This window comes from Oncorhynchus nerka, linkage group LG24, assembly GCF_034236695.1.
Source record: "Oncorhynchus nerka isolate Pitt River linkage group LG24, Oner_Uvic_2.0, whole genome shotgun sequence".
NCBI lineage: Eukaryota > Metazoa > Chordata > Actinopteri > Salmoniformes > Salmonidae > Oncorhynchus > Oncorhynchus nerka.
The window spans coordinates 18,386,791-18,405,983 of record NC_088419.1 but is presented as its reverse complement, the minus strand read 5'-3'; the positions used below and the strand labels follow the sequence as shown (position 1 = coordinate 18,405,983).

General features: G+C 43.2%; 1 protein-coding gene across 3 annotated transcripts in view; it reads right to left on the bottom strand.

Moving 5' to 3' along the window:
- The window catches only part of LOC115127423 (probable E3 ubiquitin-protein ligase RNF144A-A), an 89,674-nt gene extending 71,477 nt beyond the window's left edge, over nucleotides 1-18,197 (bottom strand). Inside the window, exon 1 of one of the 3 annotated variants that reach the window (XM_065008677.1) lies at nucleotides 17,883-18,197. Coding sequence is in view for 2 of the 3 variants with exons in the window: in XM_065008676.1 (XP_064864748.1) it covers nucleotides 13,244-13,257 (14 nt within the window). In the remaining variant the exon portion in view is untranslated. Of the gene's footprint in view, nucleotides 1-13,243; nucleotides 13,485-17,882 lie in introns of those variants that run through there. The other 2 variants (XM_065008676.1, XM_065008678.1) reach the window with 2 other exon arrangements.
- Nucleotides 18,198-19,193: the final 996 nt, after the last annotated feature.

Below are 19,193 nucleotides of genomic sequence, written 5' to 3'. Positions count from 1 at the left end.
GGTTGCTACGAGTGTACTGATAAGTATGATACTTTGAAAAAACACTATATCAGTGTTGTGCCTGTTGTTCACACGCGTATCTGCCCTCTCATTGGATAGAATGGCTAGAATGATCTAGAACAGGGGTGTCAAACTCATTCCATGGAGGGCCTAGTGTCTGCAGTTAAAAAAAAAAAAGTTATTTCAATTAAGTCCTAGACAACCAGGTGTTGGGAGTTCCTTACTAATTAGTGATCTTAATTAATCAATCAAGTACAAGGAAGGAGCGAAAACCCGCAGACACTTGGCCCTCCGTGGAATGAGTTTGAGAGAGAATGAAAAGACTGTTACCCAGGCTAACTGCTATCTATTTTTTACTTTATTTTTTCATTGTTAGAGCAGCCACTATAATGGATAATCTGTGGTAACACAATAACTGAAATGTCTTAGTCACACGCAATATCTCAATTGGCCCAAGAGGGGGCGCTGCATCATTCATGGGAGACTGTTTACTGTTGCCTTGTTTTCCCTTGATGATGATGACCGGGACCTGCTAGTAGTAGTTTGGTGCACTGTGCTTAAAATGTTCGGTTAGGGATTTTTTCTTAACGTTAATTAAGTATCCCAATGTTGCTTAATGGCTCACTTGCCCTTGTTTGACCTGTAAACCACAGGTTTCTACAAACGGTTCCATCGCGGGTATATTTAGATATAGATTCTTGTGTTCAAGTACACAACTGAGGAAAAGTGGATCCATCTCTTTATATCATTATCTGGAGACTAGAGATTGTTCATTGTTAAAGGGCATGCATGCATGCTATATAAAACGTTCATTTTCGAATAAAGTTAAACACCATGGGAGCGATCTCAAGGCCCTTTCGCAGCACACGAAGTGACAAGGTCTTTGTTTTCCTTAGCAGAAGTCCACAGAGATCAGAGAGAATCTCTGGCTTCTGAATCTAACTCTAGCCAGTCAGAAAAGTGAAATGTAGGTCTCCTAAATTAGTGTCTATAATTGGATTAGAACAAGGAAAAGCACACAGCTTCCAAAGAGGAGAGGAAGGTGTGTGCCTTGTGTCTGGAAGAACAGTCTTTAAGGAAGATAAGAGAGAGCGAGAGAGCGAGAGAGCGAGAGAGAGAGAGAGCGAGAGAGAGAGAGAGTGAGAGTGAGAGAGAGAGTGAGAGTGAGAGAGAGAGTAATCCACTTTGCTTGACCAGCAGAAATCAACAAAGGAAAGTAATGGTCTGTTCCACAGGGGAAAAGAAGCAGTACTGAGACAATTCTTACAGTAGAACAAGATGATCTCTGAAATCCAACCGCCTGTCTAATGTATGACCATATTATAGACACATATTACAGACCCACAAAGAATTAGAAAATAAATCCAATAAGTCCAATTTTGATAAACTCCCATATCTAATGGGTGAAATACCAGTGTGCAATCAAGATGTGTGACTTGTTGCCACAAAAAAAGGGCAACTAGTGAAGAACAAACACCAATGTAAATTCAACCCACATTTACACTTATTTATTTTCCCTTTTGTACTTTAATTATTTGCACATCGATACAACACTGTATATATACATTTGAAATGTCTTTATTCTTTTGGAACTTTTGTGAGTGTAATGTAGACCGTTTTTTTATTGTTTATTTCACTTTTGTTTATTATCTATTTCACTTGCTTTGGCAACGTAAACATATTAATATTAAACATATGTAATATTAAAGAAGTCTCAAGGTATTGCTCGCCTGAGGTAGAGTACCTTATGATAAGTTGTTGACCACACTATCTACCAAGAGTTCTCATCTGTATTATTCGTAGCCATCTATTTACCACCACAAAAGTGAAGCTGGCACTAAGACCGCTCTCAAACAACACTATAAGGCCATAAGCAAAGAAGAAAATGCTCACCCAGAAGTGGCGCTCCTAGTGGCCGGGGACTTTAATGCAGGCAAACTTAACCTCTCTGCGCACCGAACCCGTTAGTTAGCGGGATGAAATTCGACAACATACGGTGATCGCTACATAAATAGTCATATTAAACATTCATGAAAATACAAGTGTTTCACAAGTTTCGAAAGCCTAGAATCTTGCTAATCCAACTGCGTTGTCAGACTTAAAAAAGGATTTACTGCGAAAGAATACGATGCAATTATCTGAGGATAGAGCCCCATAAAAAACAACTATTTCAACCAGCACAGGCGTAACAAAATCACAAACTGCAATAAAATAAATCGTTTACCTTTGATGATCTTCCTCTGTTTGCAATCCCAATGCTCATTGTTACACAATGAATGGTCTTTTGTTTGATAGAATCCATTTTTACAGCCTAACACGAAACATTTTGTGAACCGCTTGTGTCGTGAATTCCGTCTCATTCCATTTTCGACGACACATTCGATGTAAATACACACACCAAACGTGACTTTTCCAGTCATGTTTGGTTTCATTGCAATCAACTGGTTTGTTTGTAACACAACCAAACCTGATGGATCATTTCACGGGACATATTGACTGAAAGAAACCGATTTGAAGACAACAAGTAACGACATCATTGTGCACGAATGATATGACCGCTGTTTCGTTGATTGTCTGTATTTTAACCCAATGACCACTGATCGTCTTGAAATCTAGCTGGGTAGATAGCCAATGAGCTGAGGTAAACGGCAATATTTAATGTTTATGTGTTGGAAGACCAACCCATGTAGTAAACTCCGGCGTAAAGAGGGTCATTCGCCATTGAAGTTTCATACCGGAAGGAGCAATGCATGTTACGCACATCGTTGTTTTGGTAAAGCGCATCTTCAGCTGTATATATATCAATCAGTATGGCGACTAAGTCAGAGAAAGCAAAATCTAAGTCTAGATATACAGATGTACACACAATTTTAGAAGAAATTGATCGGGAAAGTGAGACAGAGATTGTTGGAGGACGATTCATTTAGCGATTCCCAAATGGAGGAATATATTTTGAACGGAGAGGACATCGTTTTGGACTGGAAGAAATCTTTCTTCCAGTCCACTTTTTTCCCTCACTGTAATAGGCGGTGTCAGAGGAAAGCCCATAAAATTGTCAGAGACTCCAGTCACCCAAGTTATAGACTTGGGCTACCGCACGGCAAGCTTTACCGGAGCGCCAAGTCTAGGACTAAAATGCTCCTCAACAGCTTCTACCCCCAAGCCATTAGACTGCTGAACAATTCATAAAAATCGCCACCGGACAATTTACATTGACTCCCCCTCTTGTACACTGCTGCTACTCGCTGTTTGTTTGTTACCTATGCATAGCCACTTCGCCCCCACCTACATGTACAGATTAACTCAACTAGCCTGTACCCCTGCACACTGTCTCGGTACCGGTGCCCCTGTATATAGCCTCATTATTGTTATTCTTATTGTGTTACTTTTTATTATTACTTTTTATTTGAGCTTACTTGGTAAGGGCTTGTAAGTAAGCATTTCACGTTAAAGTCTGCACTTGTTGTATTTGGCGCATGTGGAAAATAAAGTTTGATTTGATTTGATGTTTCCCATGCCAATAAAGCCCCTTAAATTTAATCGAAATTGAATTGAGAGAGAGAATGAACTCATCTGATCTACACCATTCAGAATGAACACATCTGACCTACACCAGTCAGAATGAACACATCTGACCTACACCAGTCAGAATGAACACATCTGACCTACACCAGTCAGAATGAACACATCTGATCTACACCAGTCAGAATGAACACATCTGACCTACACCAGTCAGAATGAACACATCTGACCTACACCAGTCAGAATGAACACATCTGACCTACACCAGTCAGAATGAACACATCTGACCTACACCAGTCAGAATGAACACATTTGACCTACACCAGTCAGAATGAACACATCTGACCTACACCAGGCAGAATGAACATGTCTGATCTACACCAGTCAGAATGAACACATCTGACCTACACCAGTCAGAATGAACACATCTGACCTACACCAGTCAGAATGAACATGTTTGATCTACACCAGTCAGAATGAACACATCTGACCTACACCAGTCAGAATGAACATGTTTGATCTACACCAGGCAGAATGAACACATCTGACCTACACCAGTCAGAATGAACACATCTGACCTACACCAGTCAGAATGAACACATCTGACCTACACCAGTCAGAATGAACATGTTTGATCTACACCAGGCAGAATGAACACATCTGACCTACACCAGGCAGAATGAACACATCTGACCTACACCAGTCAGAATGAACACATCTGACCTACACCAGTCAGAATGAACACATCTGACCTACACCAGTCAGAATGAACACATCTGACCTACACCAGTCAGAATGAACACATCTGACCTACACCAGTCAGAATGAACACATCTGACCTACACCAGTCAGAATGAACACATCTGACCTACACCAGTCAGAATGAACACATCTGACCTACACCAGTCAGAATGAACACATCTGACCTACACCAGGCAGAATGAACATGTCTGATCTACACCAGTCAGAATGAACACATCTGACCTACACCAGTCAGAATGAACACATCTGACCTACACCAGTCAGAATGAACATGTTTGATCTACACCAGTCAGAATGAACACATCTGACCTACACCAGTCAGAATGAACATGTTTGATCTACACCAGGCAGAATGAACACATCTGACCTACACCAGTCAGAATGAACACATCTGACCTACACCAGTCAGAATGAACACATCTGACCTACACCAGTCAGAATGAACATGTTTGATCTACACCAGGCAGAATGAACACATCTGACCTACACCAGGCAGAATGAACACATCTGACCTACACCAGTCAGAATGAACACATCTGACCTACACCAGTCAGAATGAACACATCTGACCTACACCAGTCAGAATGAACACATCTGACCTACACCAGTCAGAATGAACACATCTGACCTACACCAGGCAGAATGAACACATCTGACCTACACCAGTCAGAATGAACACATCTGACCTACACCAGTCAGAATGAACACATCTGACCTACACCAGTCAGAATGAACACATCTGACCTACACCAGTCAGAATGAACACATCTGACCTACACCAGTCAGAATGAACACATCTGACCTACACCAGTCAGAATGAACACATCTGATCTACACCAGTCAGAATGAACACATCTGACCTACACCAGTCAGAATGAACACATCTGACCTACACCAGTCAGAATAAACACATCTGATCTACACCAGTCAGAATGAACAAGCTACCAAGCTAGCTACCGCTCTAACCCTTTGCAACAACATCCCTTGAGAAAGGCAGCAGCTGAAATGTCAGGGACAGCTGAACTATATTTAATTCAATAAATGTGAAGACTAACAAAATGTATGATAAGTATTTCATATTTGTTGTGTGTGCACCCTCTTTCTGCATCAGGAGTGTCAAACAAATGTTGCCTACGGACCGCATTCGCTCTTCACCGAGGTCTGGAGGCCCACACTGAAAATGTGCTATATTTCCTCGCTGTCAAAATGAGCAAAAAATAGCCCTCTATCCATTGTTTTTGGAATTTTTGACGCTCCCTGACAATTCAGCTTTCGTTTCGATGATTCTTAGCAACATGGAAAGAGTGAAGAGACTACTGTATAAAAATGTAGGTCCAATATAATTTCTACACAGTTTCGATTTGGTTTTAGTCATTTCAATGTTGACTGAGGTTGCTTTTCCACCCGCAGGCTTTGAGTTTGACACGTGCTCTACATTAACCCTCTTGAATAGGGAAAGACTGGGAACTCAGTGGAATAACCAGGAAAGACTAGAGGAGAACTCTGTCTCCTAGTAACAGTCCAGTTATATATAATATATGCCATTTAGGAGACACTATTATCCAAAGAGACTTACAGTCATTCATTTTACATAAGGTCGGTCACTGGAATCAAACCCACTATCCTGGTGTTGCAAGCATCATGTTCTACCAACTGAGCTACAGAGGACTGAAGTCAACTAGCGAAATAACCAATACCCATCTCTATGTCTCGAGGCTGTCCAAGGTGGAGTCTTACTAGCCTACAGCAAGACTCCATGGACTTATTGCTGAGTACAGACTAAGTGCACAATGTAAGCTACATAGATACAAATACCAGAGGCAATTCATGAGAGATCATTTGAATTATAAACGGTGTTCTCATCTCTTCTCTTGAGTCTGCGGGCAAATTGACTTTGCGGATGCTCTTTTGCCTTTTCAGAGACCAACCCAAGTACAGTCAAGTGAGATCTCTCCCCTTGTGAATCACTAAAACACTGCAGAGCGTGAGTCATTTCTCCTCAATCAAGAAAAAAGTTCAGCTAAAGTTCAAACCTTTTGTACAGTAATACAACACATCTCCTCTAGTGGCTCTTACATAAAGGGAACAGAAACCTCAGACTGTGGTATTTCACTTGATAAGGCCAATGGTGAGACGTCCAGCACCAAGAAAATAACAAAACTAGTTCAGGTTAATGAAACAGCAAACTAGAATACAATTCTGTGATCAGGTAGTCAGTTAATAGTTCCTCTCTAGCTTGTACCTGGCTTCTGAGAGAGATAGAAAAATAGAGCGAAAGCAAGAAAGAGGAAAGATAGAGAGACACTGAAAGAGAGAGTCGTCAATATAGAGAGAGAGCGAGATAAAAATATTGTTATTTGGTCCTAAACATAATACCTGACCACTGTGACTGACCCAAAGCCAGTGTCTGCACAAAGACTAGGGTTTTTGGTTAAATAGTCCGTTAGATGGGTATATTAATTAGACTAGGGCCGGGGAGGGTCCATTTTGTGTTGGTTGTCCTTCACATTATCAGGGTACACTATGTACAGGCTTTTGTCACAGTCTAATTGGTACTTTAGTTGAGTTTCTCATGGCTAATAATGTGGACAAGTTGAGTGCCCGTCTGAAGCACGTTTAGAACAGTGCACTAAAGAGCAGATGGCACAGATTGCTGAGCACTACAATATTGAATTAGATCGTAAGCAATTGAAAAACAATATGAAGGCCAATCTAAAAGCCAAACTAGTTGAGGAGGGAATCCTAACTGTTCGAGAGCCACAGTTTGTTACTCCAGTTGTGTCACCAGGTGTCACTGGTTTAAGTTTTGAGCAACGAGTTAATGCTGCAACTAGAAAAATAGCAGATTAAACAAACTGAGTTGGCAAAATGACAGATGGAACAGTATAAACTAGACATAATCAGAGAGGGTAAACTTAGACAAGATTCATCAGTTTTGCCAGTAACAAACTATCCAACTGAGGACGTAAGAAATGTGCATTTACTTCCTAAGTTTAATGAAAAGGACCAAGAAACATGTTTCTCTCCCTTTGAGCGAGTAGCAGAATCTAGAGATTGGTCTGATGTAAATCGTACTTTACTGCTACAGTGTGTGTTAACTGGTGAAGCTCAAGAGGCCTGTTCATGGTTAATTATAGCAGATTCAGGTCTATGAAACGGTGAAAAATGAGTTGTTAAAAGCCTACGAATTGATCCCTGAGGCTTATAAGCAGCGTTTTCAAATTGGAAGAGAGGTGACAAGCAAACCTACGTAAAATTTGCATGTAATTTAGTGTCTCAGTTTAATCATTGGTGCTCTGTCACAGAGGTAGATACATTTGAGCAATTGTCTGATCTGGTGGTACTTGATCAGTTTAAGAATTCAGTTCCAGAGCGTGTCACAATTTATATTAGTGAGCACAAGGTGAAAAGTCTGTGTGGCAGCAGTTCAATCAGATGAGTATGTCTTGACCCATAAAAGCTTTCTTGTGGATCCTGGTCATCATTCTGAAACTGCCCGTACTAGAGTACTGCTACCCTCACCAAAAGTTTTCAAGGTTTGGAGCAGATCAATGCTTTTAGGTTGATTGTAGCATACGAGGTAGAAATTATCTAAACAGAGTATGTAACTACTGTCAAGGTAAGGGACACTGTAAAAATGAATGTCCTGTCCTTAAAGCAAAAGCAAAAGATTCTGGTGGCAAGTCAAAAGTACAGTTTTCTGGCCTAGCTATATCACTTAGTCCAAGTACTGTATCTCAGCTTGAGAAGCATGCATATCCTTTTGGAAAAGCCAGTGCTTCTGACTATGCTGCATACATTTCTGAGGGATATATCTTCCTGGTAGGACGGGATGAGAAAGTGCAAGTCAAAATCTTGCAAGACACAGGCTCTGTGGAATAATTTGTTTGTGAGTCAGATATAGGTGATTCTATACTCATTTGTGGGATGGGGTTGCTTGTTTTTCCTGTGCCTGGGCATACATTGAAACTTGACTCAGATCTTGTGAAAGGTTTGTGTTGGTGCATCCTCATCTACCAGTTCAGGGTATTGGTCTCATTCTTGGTAACCAGTTAGCTGGTGTAGAGGTCTGGGTTGGGGTGCCACCACCTTGTGGTTACACAGCAAACCCCTGTTATCCCTTCTTCTGAGGAGTCAGACCCCTGTTCTCCCTGCTCCCGAGGAGTCAGACCCCTGTTCTCCCTGCTCCTGAGGAGTCAGACCCCTGTTCTCCCTGCTCCTGAGGAGTCAGACCCCTGTTCTCCCTGCTCATGAGGAGTCAGACTCCTGTCCTCCCTGCTCCTGAGGAGTCAGACCCCTGTTCTCCCTGCTCCTGAGGAGTCAGACCCCTGTTCTCCCTGCTCCTGAGGAGTCAGACCCCTGTTCTCCCTGCTCCTGAGGAGTCAAACCCCTGTTCTCCCTGCTCTTGAGGAGTCAGACCCCTGTTCTCCCTGCTCCTGAGGAGTCAGACCCCTGTTCTCCCTGCTCCTGAGGAGTCAAACCCCTGTTCTCCCTGCTCTTGAGGAGTCAGACTCCTGTTCTCCCTGCTCCTGAGGAGTCAGACCCCTGTTCTCCCTGCTCCTGAGGAGTCAGACCCCTGTTCTCCCTGCTCCTGAGGAGTCAAACCCCTGTTCTCCCTGCCAGTGAGGAGTAAGAACTCTCCAGATAGTCCTGTTATCTAACCAGCTTGTGCAGTGACACGTGCCATGAGCCGTGAGGTGTCAGTAACTGAATATAATTCTGTCTGTTACAGAACCATTTGACCAGCCTTTGCCTGAATATCTCCATCTGTTTCTTGTGATGATTTGTTGAAGGAACAGCAGGATGACCCATCTTTGAAGGAACTGTTTGCCAGAAGTTGTCAGGAGAGTACAGGATTTAGTCCAAATTATTTGTTTTTTGGACATGCGGCACGTGGTCCTCTGGCTGTGTTGCAGGACAGCTGCAGAACAATAGAGCCACCACTAAATGTGCTTGATTATGTCAATGGTTTTCGTAATAGACTGCCCTCTACTAGTGAAATTGAAAAAGAGAAACTGGAAATTGCACAAGTAAAGATGAAGAATATTTATGACTGTCGGTCTGAACATAGACAATTTAGCCCTGGCGACCAGATTTTAGCTCTGTTACCTATTGTAGGTTCTCCTTTTCAGGCTAATTTCACTGGTCCTTTCACGGTGGTGCGCAAAGAGTCTGAACAAAACTTTAGTTTGCATTATACACCTGCAACATTCCAGCACTTCATGAACCGTGTTGTCTCTGGTCTGGGTGGATGTGCAGGCTGGCTTCCACCACATTTTGTTTTTTTGGTCTGTTCTCACCATACAACATTTTTGTATTTATTATTTAGTTTAAATGTATTCCTTTTTTACATTTAAGTAATGTGTGGTCTCCCCTTTTGTTGTGGCCACTGGAGCTGCTGCTGCTTCTTGTGTTTAGCTGATAGGAGTGGAACCCGGTGTGGTTTCTGCTGCAATAGCCCATCTGTGACAAGGACCGGGTAGTTCTGCATTCCCAGATGCCGTTCTGCACACCACTGTTATTTCCCTGTTTGTGGCCCGCCTGTTAGTTTGCAGGTTTCTTGCCATTCTCCTTCGACCTTTCATCAACGAGCTGTTTTCGCCCACAGGAATGCCGCTGACTGGATGTTTTTTGTTTGTTGCACCATTCTCTGTCAACCGTAGACTCTGTCGTACGTGAAAAGCCCAGGAGGCAGGTTGTTTCTGAGATACTGGAACCGCCGCACCTGGCACCGATGATCATACCACGTTCGTCACTTAGGTCACTTGTTTTGCCCATTCTAACGTTCAATCGAACAGTAACTGAATGCCTCGATGCCTGCTTAATATAGCAAGCCACGGCCATGTGACTCACTGTCTGTAGGAGCGAATCATTTTTTGTGAACAGGGTGGTGTACCTAATAAACTATGTTTCTCATGCCAATAAAGCCTTTTGAATTGAAGAAATTATAGAGGGACATATAGGGACAGATGAACAAAAAGAGAATGCAAGGGAGATAGAGAAATATGGAGAGAGACTTATGGGGAGAGAGAAAGAGCGAGCGAGAGGAAAAGATGGAGTGAGAGAGAAAGAGACAGACGGAGAAAAAAAGAGTGCGCGAGAGAGAGAGGTTACATTGATTACATCACCTGCCCTCCCTACACCAGGAACAGCACTGCTCCATCTGCTCGGCCTTGGTACAATACACACTACTACTGTACTGCATGCCAGGGAGAGGGGGAAATAGAGAGGGAGGAGAGAGCAAGCTGAAACATTAAATTGAGAACACAATACTAGAGGAAATGAGAAAGGGAGTGGAGGGAAAAGGGAGAGGTACAGTTAAGAAACACAGTACAGTATGTGTTTATAATACATGGACGTGAGCCAGTGAGTTAGTAGTGAGTGACAGGCTGGCCCCAGGATGAGAGGAGAGGCAGTGGTATAGGGCTACGTCCCAAATGGCACCCTATTCCCTATTTAGTGCACTACTTTTGACCAATACCAATAGGTGTCTGGTCAAAAGTAGTACACTATATAAGGAATAGGGTGCCATTCTGGACACACAGAAAATGTGTTCAGTTCACAAGAGGAAATATGACTGTTCCTCCCTTTGTGCTCAGTGCTCAGCCTATATTTCTAAACAAACATGCTCTTCTCATCTAAAATGTATTCTTCTCCAGTACTGTTTACAATGAAGTGATAACATTAGAAAGGGATTCATTCCTATTCTATCCTTTCCAAGATTATAGCCCAGCCCCAAACATAGTGAATCCCAAATGCCACCCTATATTCCCTATATAGTGCACTACTTTTGACCAGAACCCCATTGCCAAAAGTTGTGCACTAAATAGTGAATAGGATGCAATTTGGGACACCCCCGTAGCCTTCTACTGAGTCCTGGACCCGGGAGCCAAGGAAAGGAAGTGACAGCAGCCTGAGGAAACCGCAGCATTTCCTGTTGTTGGCACGAGACACAACTGGCACCCTGCCTGCTGAATCCTAAAGGCCCCATTCACACAGGCAGGATATAGGCATGCTGGGGGTGGGGGTGCATGCACTGGTGAGGCTACTAGGAGAGCTGAAAGACAAGTTCACTTAAATTCACAGTATTTAGAGATTGGAATTGGGAAGGGGATAGGGAAATGCCTTAATATAACCCTATACAGCATACCCCTTTCAGGAATCAATAAGAGTGGTGTAGCATTAGTCTATACAGTAAACACAAACATATGCATGTACAGTATATACATGAGTACATGCATGTCTATGATCAATAGATACTTCATATACTACTGCCACATTAGTGATGAGCCTCTATCAGATGGAATGTCATTTCATGTGAATAACATGATCCACTTAGCTAGCTGGACACAAACACTTACCAGATTAGATGAATGCTTGGTTGGGGATCAAGGGGGATTAGTGATCACCAGATTAGATGAATGCTTGGTTGGGGATCAAGGGGGATTAGTGATCACCAGATTAGATGAATGCTTGGTTGGGGATCAAGGGGGATTAGTGATCACCAGATTAGATGAATGCTTGGTTGGGGATCAAGGGGGATTAGTGATCACCAGATTAGATGAATGTTTGGTTGGGGATCAAGGGGGATTAGTGATCACCAGATTATATGAATGCTTGTTTGGGGATCAAGGGGGATTAGTGATCACCAGATTAGATGAATGCTTGGTTGGGAATCAAGGGGGATTAGTGATCACCAGATTAGATGAATGCTTGGTTGGGAATCAAGGGGGATTAGTGATCACCAGATTAGATGAATGCTTGGTTGGGGATCAAGGGGGATTAGTGATCACCAGATTAGATGAATGCTTGGTTGGGGATTAGTGATCACCAGATTAGATGAATGCTTGGTTGGGGATCAAGGGGTATTAGTGATCACCAGATTAGATGAATGCTTGGTTGGGGATCAAGGGGGATTAGTGATCACCAGATTAGACGAATGCTTGGTTGGGGATCAAGGGGGATTAGTGATCACCAGATTAGATGAATGCTTGGTTGGGGATCAAGGGGATTAGTGATCACCAGATTAGATGAATGCTTGGTTGGGGATCAAGGGGGATTAGTGATCACTTACAATCCCTAACAATTAGTGTTTTCTCAAGGTGCCCAATCAAATCAGAAGAATATAGGCTATGTACTGTAGCAGTGTTTGTTATGGTGAAACAAGCAGGTGACTCAAAGTCTTCCTGTCTGGTTACTGCTAGAGATGGAAGAGGCCACACACCATGGAATGAAAATGTATATTTGAACTAAATCCCTTTTATGGCCATTGGATAATGAGGACACAGTGCTTTATGGCTAAACAAAGGTTTTTCAACAATCTGACTATAAAGGGATGCAATGTTTTCACTACCTTTACATGGAGAATGGTTTAGTGTATTTCATCACTGAATGCAGATTGAACAGTGAGCTAAGCCTTTGCTATCAGTGCATATAAATGTAGCCTACTGTCAGACAAAAGTTTGCTGGGTGCAAATGAGCTAAAGCTGAACTTAACATGAATCACAAATTCAACAGCTGGCGTGGCTGGGTGGATTTCTCACTTTCCACTGGATTTCTTCACAGTCAGTCACACAGACATCTTTAAGATGCTTAGAGGACTTACTTTGCGAACACTTACCATGTTTACTTGTAAAGTCTGACACCATGGTTACGTTCCAAATGGCACACTATTCCCTACATAGTGCACTACTTTTAACAAATACAAATACAAATTAGGGACTAAGCCCATCACGTTCCACCTGCAGGCATGACATGTGACTGAAATGACTTCCAGTCTACCAGAGGACACAAGGTTCACTAACAGAACAACAGAGTAAAAGCAGAATAGAACACAAATTAAATCTCTTAACATTTCCTGGATTACCACATATATCAGCATTCACCATCACCACACATACAATCAATGCTTCTGAACTGATCATACATTGATCAGACAGAAATCCTTATGAAGACTTACCCTTGAAGTACCATCACAGCTATGGAGTAGACCCAGTCCTAGTAAGAACGGACACTTCTGATCTCAGATGCAGAATTCAGACAACTAACAGAGATAGGAGCTAGAAGAACCTGTTCTAATTTTGGCACCCAGAACCAAATAATGTTCACGTCACTAGAGATTAGTTCCTAAACCACTCATATGAATGTACCACATCAAAAGCTAACAGTGCTGTCCATCTAACCACACCAACCGTATGGCTTTCTACTGAATGAGTGGTCTCCTGCCAGCTCTGGGATTTTTATCTACGGGTCTGTCCTGACAGGGCAGTGCACTGGGCAGAGAAAGCAGGTTGCTTCTGTCTGCAGACAGACAAACCTCTCTGTGTGTGGCTGTGGCTAGCTTGGCCTGGGCAGAGTGTACTGTGCGGCTATGCTGTGGGCAGGAAGACTGGGAGCCAGCTGCCTGGCAGGCACATAGTGTTCTGGATTCAGCACTGGAACCCTGGCCTGGCCTACAAGCCCGTCTCACTACTCATGAAATAAACATTCTTCAGCTCCATTTACACTAATCCAGCTACACCTTGCCCTCTCCTTCCCTCTCAACCCAGAATGGTTCTCCTTAGCTCTGGTCCAGGGCACTAGGAGCCTTCAGCGCCAGCAAGCCGTACATGACGGCCTGGACCAGAGCTAGGTTCTGGACCAGAGCTAGGTTCTGGACCTGTGTGGTCGTTGTTAGAGGGATTCAGAGAGAGGGGGCACACAGTAGTTGTATGTTCACACCCAATGGGAGCTGTGGATAGGTAAGGTGAACATGAGGTAAAAATGGATCTGCTTGCTTTATAGGTATCATGGAGTTTTTTCAGACAATTCAGGATCTAAATACTGTGCAAAGAGAGACATAATATATATTTTGAAACGGTTACAATATTTGGGTCATTGCTGCTACTGAAGTAACAATCCTATTTCAAGGACTTGGTTGGACAGCTGTACCTTCAGTATACCTTCAGTCAGACTAGGCTGGTGGGTCAAGAGGCTTTTCTGTGTCTGCAGACTACTAGGCCTGTCAAGCAGCTACTAGGCCTGTCAAGCAGCTACTAGGCCTGTCAAGCAGCAGCTACTAGGCCAGTCAAGCAGCTACTAGGCCTGTCAAGCAGCAGCTACTAGGCCTGTCAAGTAGCTACTAGGCCTGTCTGATCACAGTGAGCTTCTGAAGGAGCCTTCTAACTCAGAAGCTCTGCTATGTGTGCCCACTGGGCCATACAATGTAAGGGGCTGTGTTACCTCACTGGCTGGTGGGACATGATGTAACGATATAATGACGAATCACGATGTGCGTCCTAAATGGAACCTTATTCCCTAAATAGTGCACTATTTTACCTCAAACTTCCTAAGTGTTCAATTAGGTGTGGCTCACTCCACAATGAGGCTAATTTGAGGAATGTATCTCCTCTTGTAAAGATCCACTGGTTGTGAGTGACTGGACTGGTAAGAATGACAAATAGCCATAGGGAAAATAATCACCATGTTCTAGCCCAGGGCTCTCCAACTCCCTGCTCCCAAAGAGCTTCCATCCTGTAGGTTTTCGCTCCAACCCAAATCTAACATACCTAAATTGTTTTATTTATATTTTACTAGGCAAGTCAATGACAGCCTAGTGAGTTAAATGCCTGTTCAGGGGCAGAACGACAGATTTGTACCTTGTCAGCCCGAGGGTTTGAACTTGCAACCTTACTAGTCCAACGCTCTAACCACTAGGCTACCCTGCCGCCCCCTAATAATCTAATAATTAGCTGGTTGATAAGCTGAGTCAGGTTAGTTACAATTGAGATTGGAGTGAAAACCTCCAGGAAGGTAGCTCCCAAATGGCACCCTATTCACTATAGTGCAGTGCACTACTGTTGACTAGGGCCCATAGGGCTCTGTTCAAAAGTAGTACACTACTATGTAGGAAATACAGTGATATTTGGGACACATCCTTACTTTCTTTCAGACTGGGTCTCATCATATAAGGCCAGAACAAGCCAAAGCCCACGGCACTAAGCCTGTACATTTACAAAACATGAATCACCTCCTGCAGAGGGTTATACAAGCAATGCCCACTACTGTACGTCAGCAGAACTATTTGGTTGACATGATCCTACATAGGCTCATTAGGCTTGCCAATTCATATTCACAACAACATGATTTTTATTTGATTTGGCCTGATCTTCAATTGCTGACTGATATTATGGTTAACAAAGAGTATTTAACAAAAAATAGGGAAAAGAGAACATTGCCTTTGAAGAAACAAGGGTGTTGTTCAAGAACAGTTTTACACAATTAAATAGGTGGGTTCACTGTGCTGCCATGGAGGTGATGTCCTATCAGTCCCCCCAAAAAAGTATCTACTGCAGGGGTATTCAACCGGGGGTCAAGGTACTGCAGGGGGTATTCAACCGGAGGTCAAGCTACTGCAGGGGTATTCAACCGGGGGTCAAGGTACTACAGGGGTATTCAACCGGGGATCAAGGTACTGCAGGGGTATTCAACCGGGGGTCAAGGTACTACAGGGGTATTCAACTGGGGATCAAGCTACTGCAGGGGTATTCAACCGGGGGTCAAGGTACTGCAGGGGTATTCAACCGGGGATCAAGGTACTGCAGGGGTATTCAACCTGGGGTCAAGCTACTGCAGGGGTATTCAACCTGGGGTCAAGCTACTGCAGGGGTATTCAACCGGGGGTCAAGGTACTACAGGGGTATTCAACCGGGGATCAAGGTACTGCAGGGGTATTCAACCTGGGGTCAAGCTACTGCAGGGGTATTCAACCTGGGGTCAAGGTACTGCAGGGGTTCTACAATATTTTAAAGTGATCATTTATTTATTTGTTCAATGTGTTTATGAATATCGCCAGCAACAACGGAATAAACACATTTTGACAGGTGTATAAAATTGAGCACAGCCATGCAATCTCCACATTGGCAGCAGAATGGCCTTACTGAGGAGCTCAGTGACTTTCAACGTGGCACTGTTATAGAATGCCACCTTTCCAACAAGTCAGTTTGTCAAATTCTGCTCTGCTAGAGCTGCCCTGGTCAACTGTAAGTGCTGTTATTGTGAAGTGGAAACATTTAGGAGCAACAACATCTCAGCCGTGAAGTGGTAGGAACACAAGCTCACAGAACGGGACCGCCAAGTACTGAAGCATGTAAAAATCATCTGTCCTCAGTTGCAACACTCACTATCGAGTTTGAAACTGCCACTGGAAACAACATCAGCACAATAACTGTTTGTTGGGAGCTTCATGAAATAGGTTTCCATGGCCGAGCAGCTGTACCTAGAGCCTAAGAACACAATGTGCAATGCCAAGTGTTGGCTGGAGTGGTGTAAAGCTCGTCGCCATTGGACTCTGGAGCAGTGGAATCACACTTCACCATCTGGCAGTCCAACGGACAAATCTGGGTTTGGCTGCCAGGAGAACGCTACCTGCCCCAATGCATAGTGCCAACTGCCAATTTGGTGAAGGAGGAATGGTCTGGGGCTGTTTTTCATGGTTCGTGCTAGGCCTCTTAGTTCCAGTGAAGGGAAATCTTAAAGCTACAGCATACAATGACATTCTAGACGATTCTGTGCTTCCAACTTTGTGGCAACAGTTTGGGGAAGGCCCTTTCCTGTTTCAGCATGACAATGCCCATGTGCACAACGCGAGGTCCATACAGAATGGTGTGTCGAGATTGGTGTGGGAGAACTTGACTGGCCTGCACAGAGCCCTGACTTCAACCCCATCGAACACCTTTGGGATGAATTGGAACGCTGACTGCGAGCCTGGCCTAATCGCCCAACATCAGTGCCGACCTCACTAACGCTCTTGTGGCTGAATGGATGCATGTCTCCACAGCAATGTTCCAACATCTAGTGGAAAGCCTTCCCAGAAGAGTGGAGGCTGTTATAGCAGCAAAGGGGGGACCAACTCCATATTAATGCCCATGGTTTTGGAATGAGATGTTCGACGAGCAGTATGTGTCCACATACTTTTGTTCATGTAGTGTATCTTTCTAGCTACTAGGCTATGTTATAGTTTATACTTCCTCTTCCAATTATAATGTCAGGATGTCAAAATAATTAAAAACTATGTACCAAATCTATTTATTTAAAAATGTTGATTATTTCTCCTTGCCATTATCATTCACTTGATGATGAGAAAATAGTTTGCTAAGGTATCATGGGGTCCCTGGTCGCCGGTTTGCCCGGGACGGGTCCCTGGTCACCTGTTTGCCTGGGAGGGGTCCCTGTGCAAGGAAATACCCCTGATCTACTGAATCGGATAAGAGCCATGCTGGGAATTGTTAAGTGTATGTGCAGCCTACCTCCACAGACATCATTGTAGTGTAGGTCAGTTTCCTACTTCACAAACCATTCCATGACAGCTATAGCCTACATCCCTTAAGGGAATATAAGAATCCTTTATAAACATTAAAAAAATACAAAAAGCAGACCACACACGCAAAACACATCATAAACCAAACAAAATTAACATTCCGTTGACGCAAGCAGAGCACAGACTGCCTCGATATGTGTTGTTACATTGTAACAACACGTAACAGCTGCGTCCAAACAACATGCACAGCTAATCTGTAACATTTACATTGTAACAACATGATGTTATGTATCCAGGTTACCTTGAATTCAGACTATTGCTTGTCAGTTTTCTTGAGGAAGGACAGGAGCCTTGTTTTCCATCCAGACTATCCTTTCAAACGACCTTTTCTAGTCGTTGCAGTTTGGCTCAAGTATTATCGACAACAGCCTTGCTGTCAGTGGACATCAACATTTATGTCTCTCTCTCTTCTTAAAAAGTATAATAGACAGCTCTAGTAGTTGGTGCGCTTATCAAAATCAACTGTTCGGTGGAAAAATGTAATTTGTATGCGTTATAGAGCCGTAAAAGCTCAGGAGGGGGAATTGCTGTATTCTGAGATATGTGGCATCGCGAAGAGCCCTCTGTCGAGCACAAGGCGTCATGAATAGGGTTTTCCCTGATTATGAGGTAATCCCTTTCAGTGTTTGGGAAGGAAAAACACAAGCCTAAAACAATTCATGTACCAGTACTGCCACCTGCTGTTTGGATTGGGTGGTATTATGGAATAATGTTTATTTATAGAAGAAATCGGCCTATTATCTGTAGACAATACAACAAGACTCACTGAATATTAGCAATCATTGATTAAACTGCTTCTTAATTGTTAAGAGTAAACGTGTTTTGGCCCTTAGCCTTCGCCAGGGTTGGGTTTTACAGATAGAGAAATGAAGGAGGATGTTATATATATTTTTTCTAAATGACCTCCTTCCATTGAAAAGTACAACACGATGTACCCACAATCTGTTGATCAGTTTACCTCTAAAAACAATTTATGAGATTTTTGAACTTAACATCACATGTTGTTTTGTTTTCATATTGTGATTGGTCCCTGAACATGAGGAAATATATTAGTGAATTCGGGTGGGTAGTTGCCTCGACCAGGATTTTAACCTGGGACCAGCAACTGGCTCAGGATTTGAACCTAGGACCAGCAACTGGCTCAGGATTTGAACCTGGGACCAGCAACTGTCAAGCCAACACCTGAACCGTTACACCAAGAGGTCCAAACCTCTTGATGAGGTTGCAAGGTGTTGTGTTAAAGTCATTACATTGCCCCCTTCCTTTAGGAGAGCATGTCCCCACGGTTCTCTACACCAAATCCCTTGCATGTACACACCTCTCTAGCCCATCCCACATCAATGTAGTAAATTCCAGGGGTAGCTCTGACCAGGACTCAAAACCAGTTCCAGCGTTTGTCAGGGCGCCAAGAGGTCTGAACCCCTTGATGAGGTCGCTAGATGCTGGGTTAAGGTCGCTGTAATATAAAAGCCTCCATCTCTAACTGTTAAACCTGCAAAGCTGCGAAATTCATTGTTTTTACTTAAAACAATTTAGTTTTAAAGTATTGTTT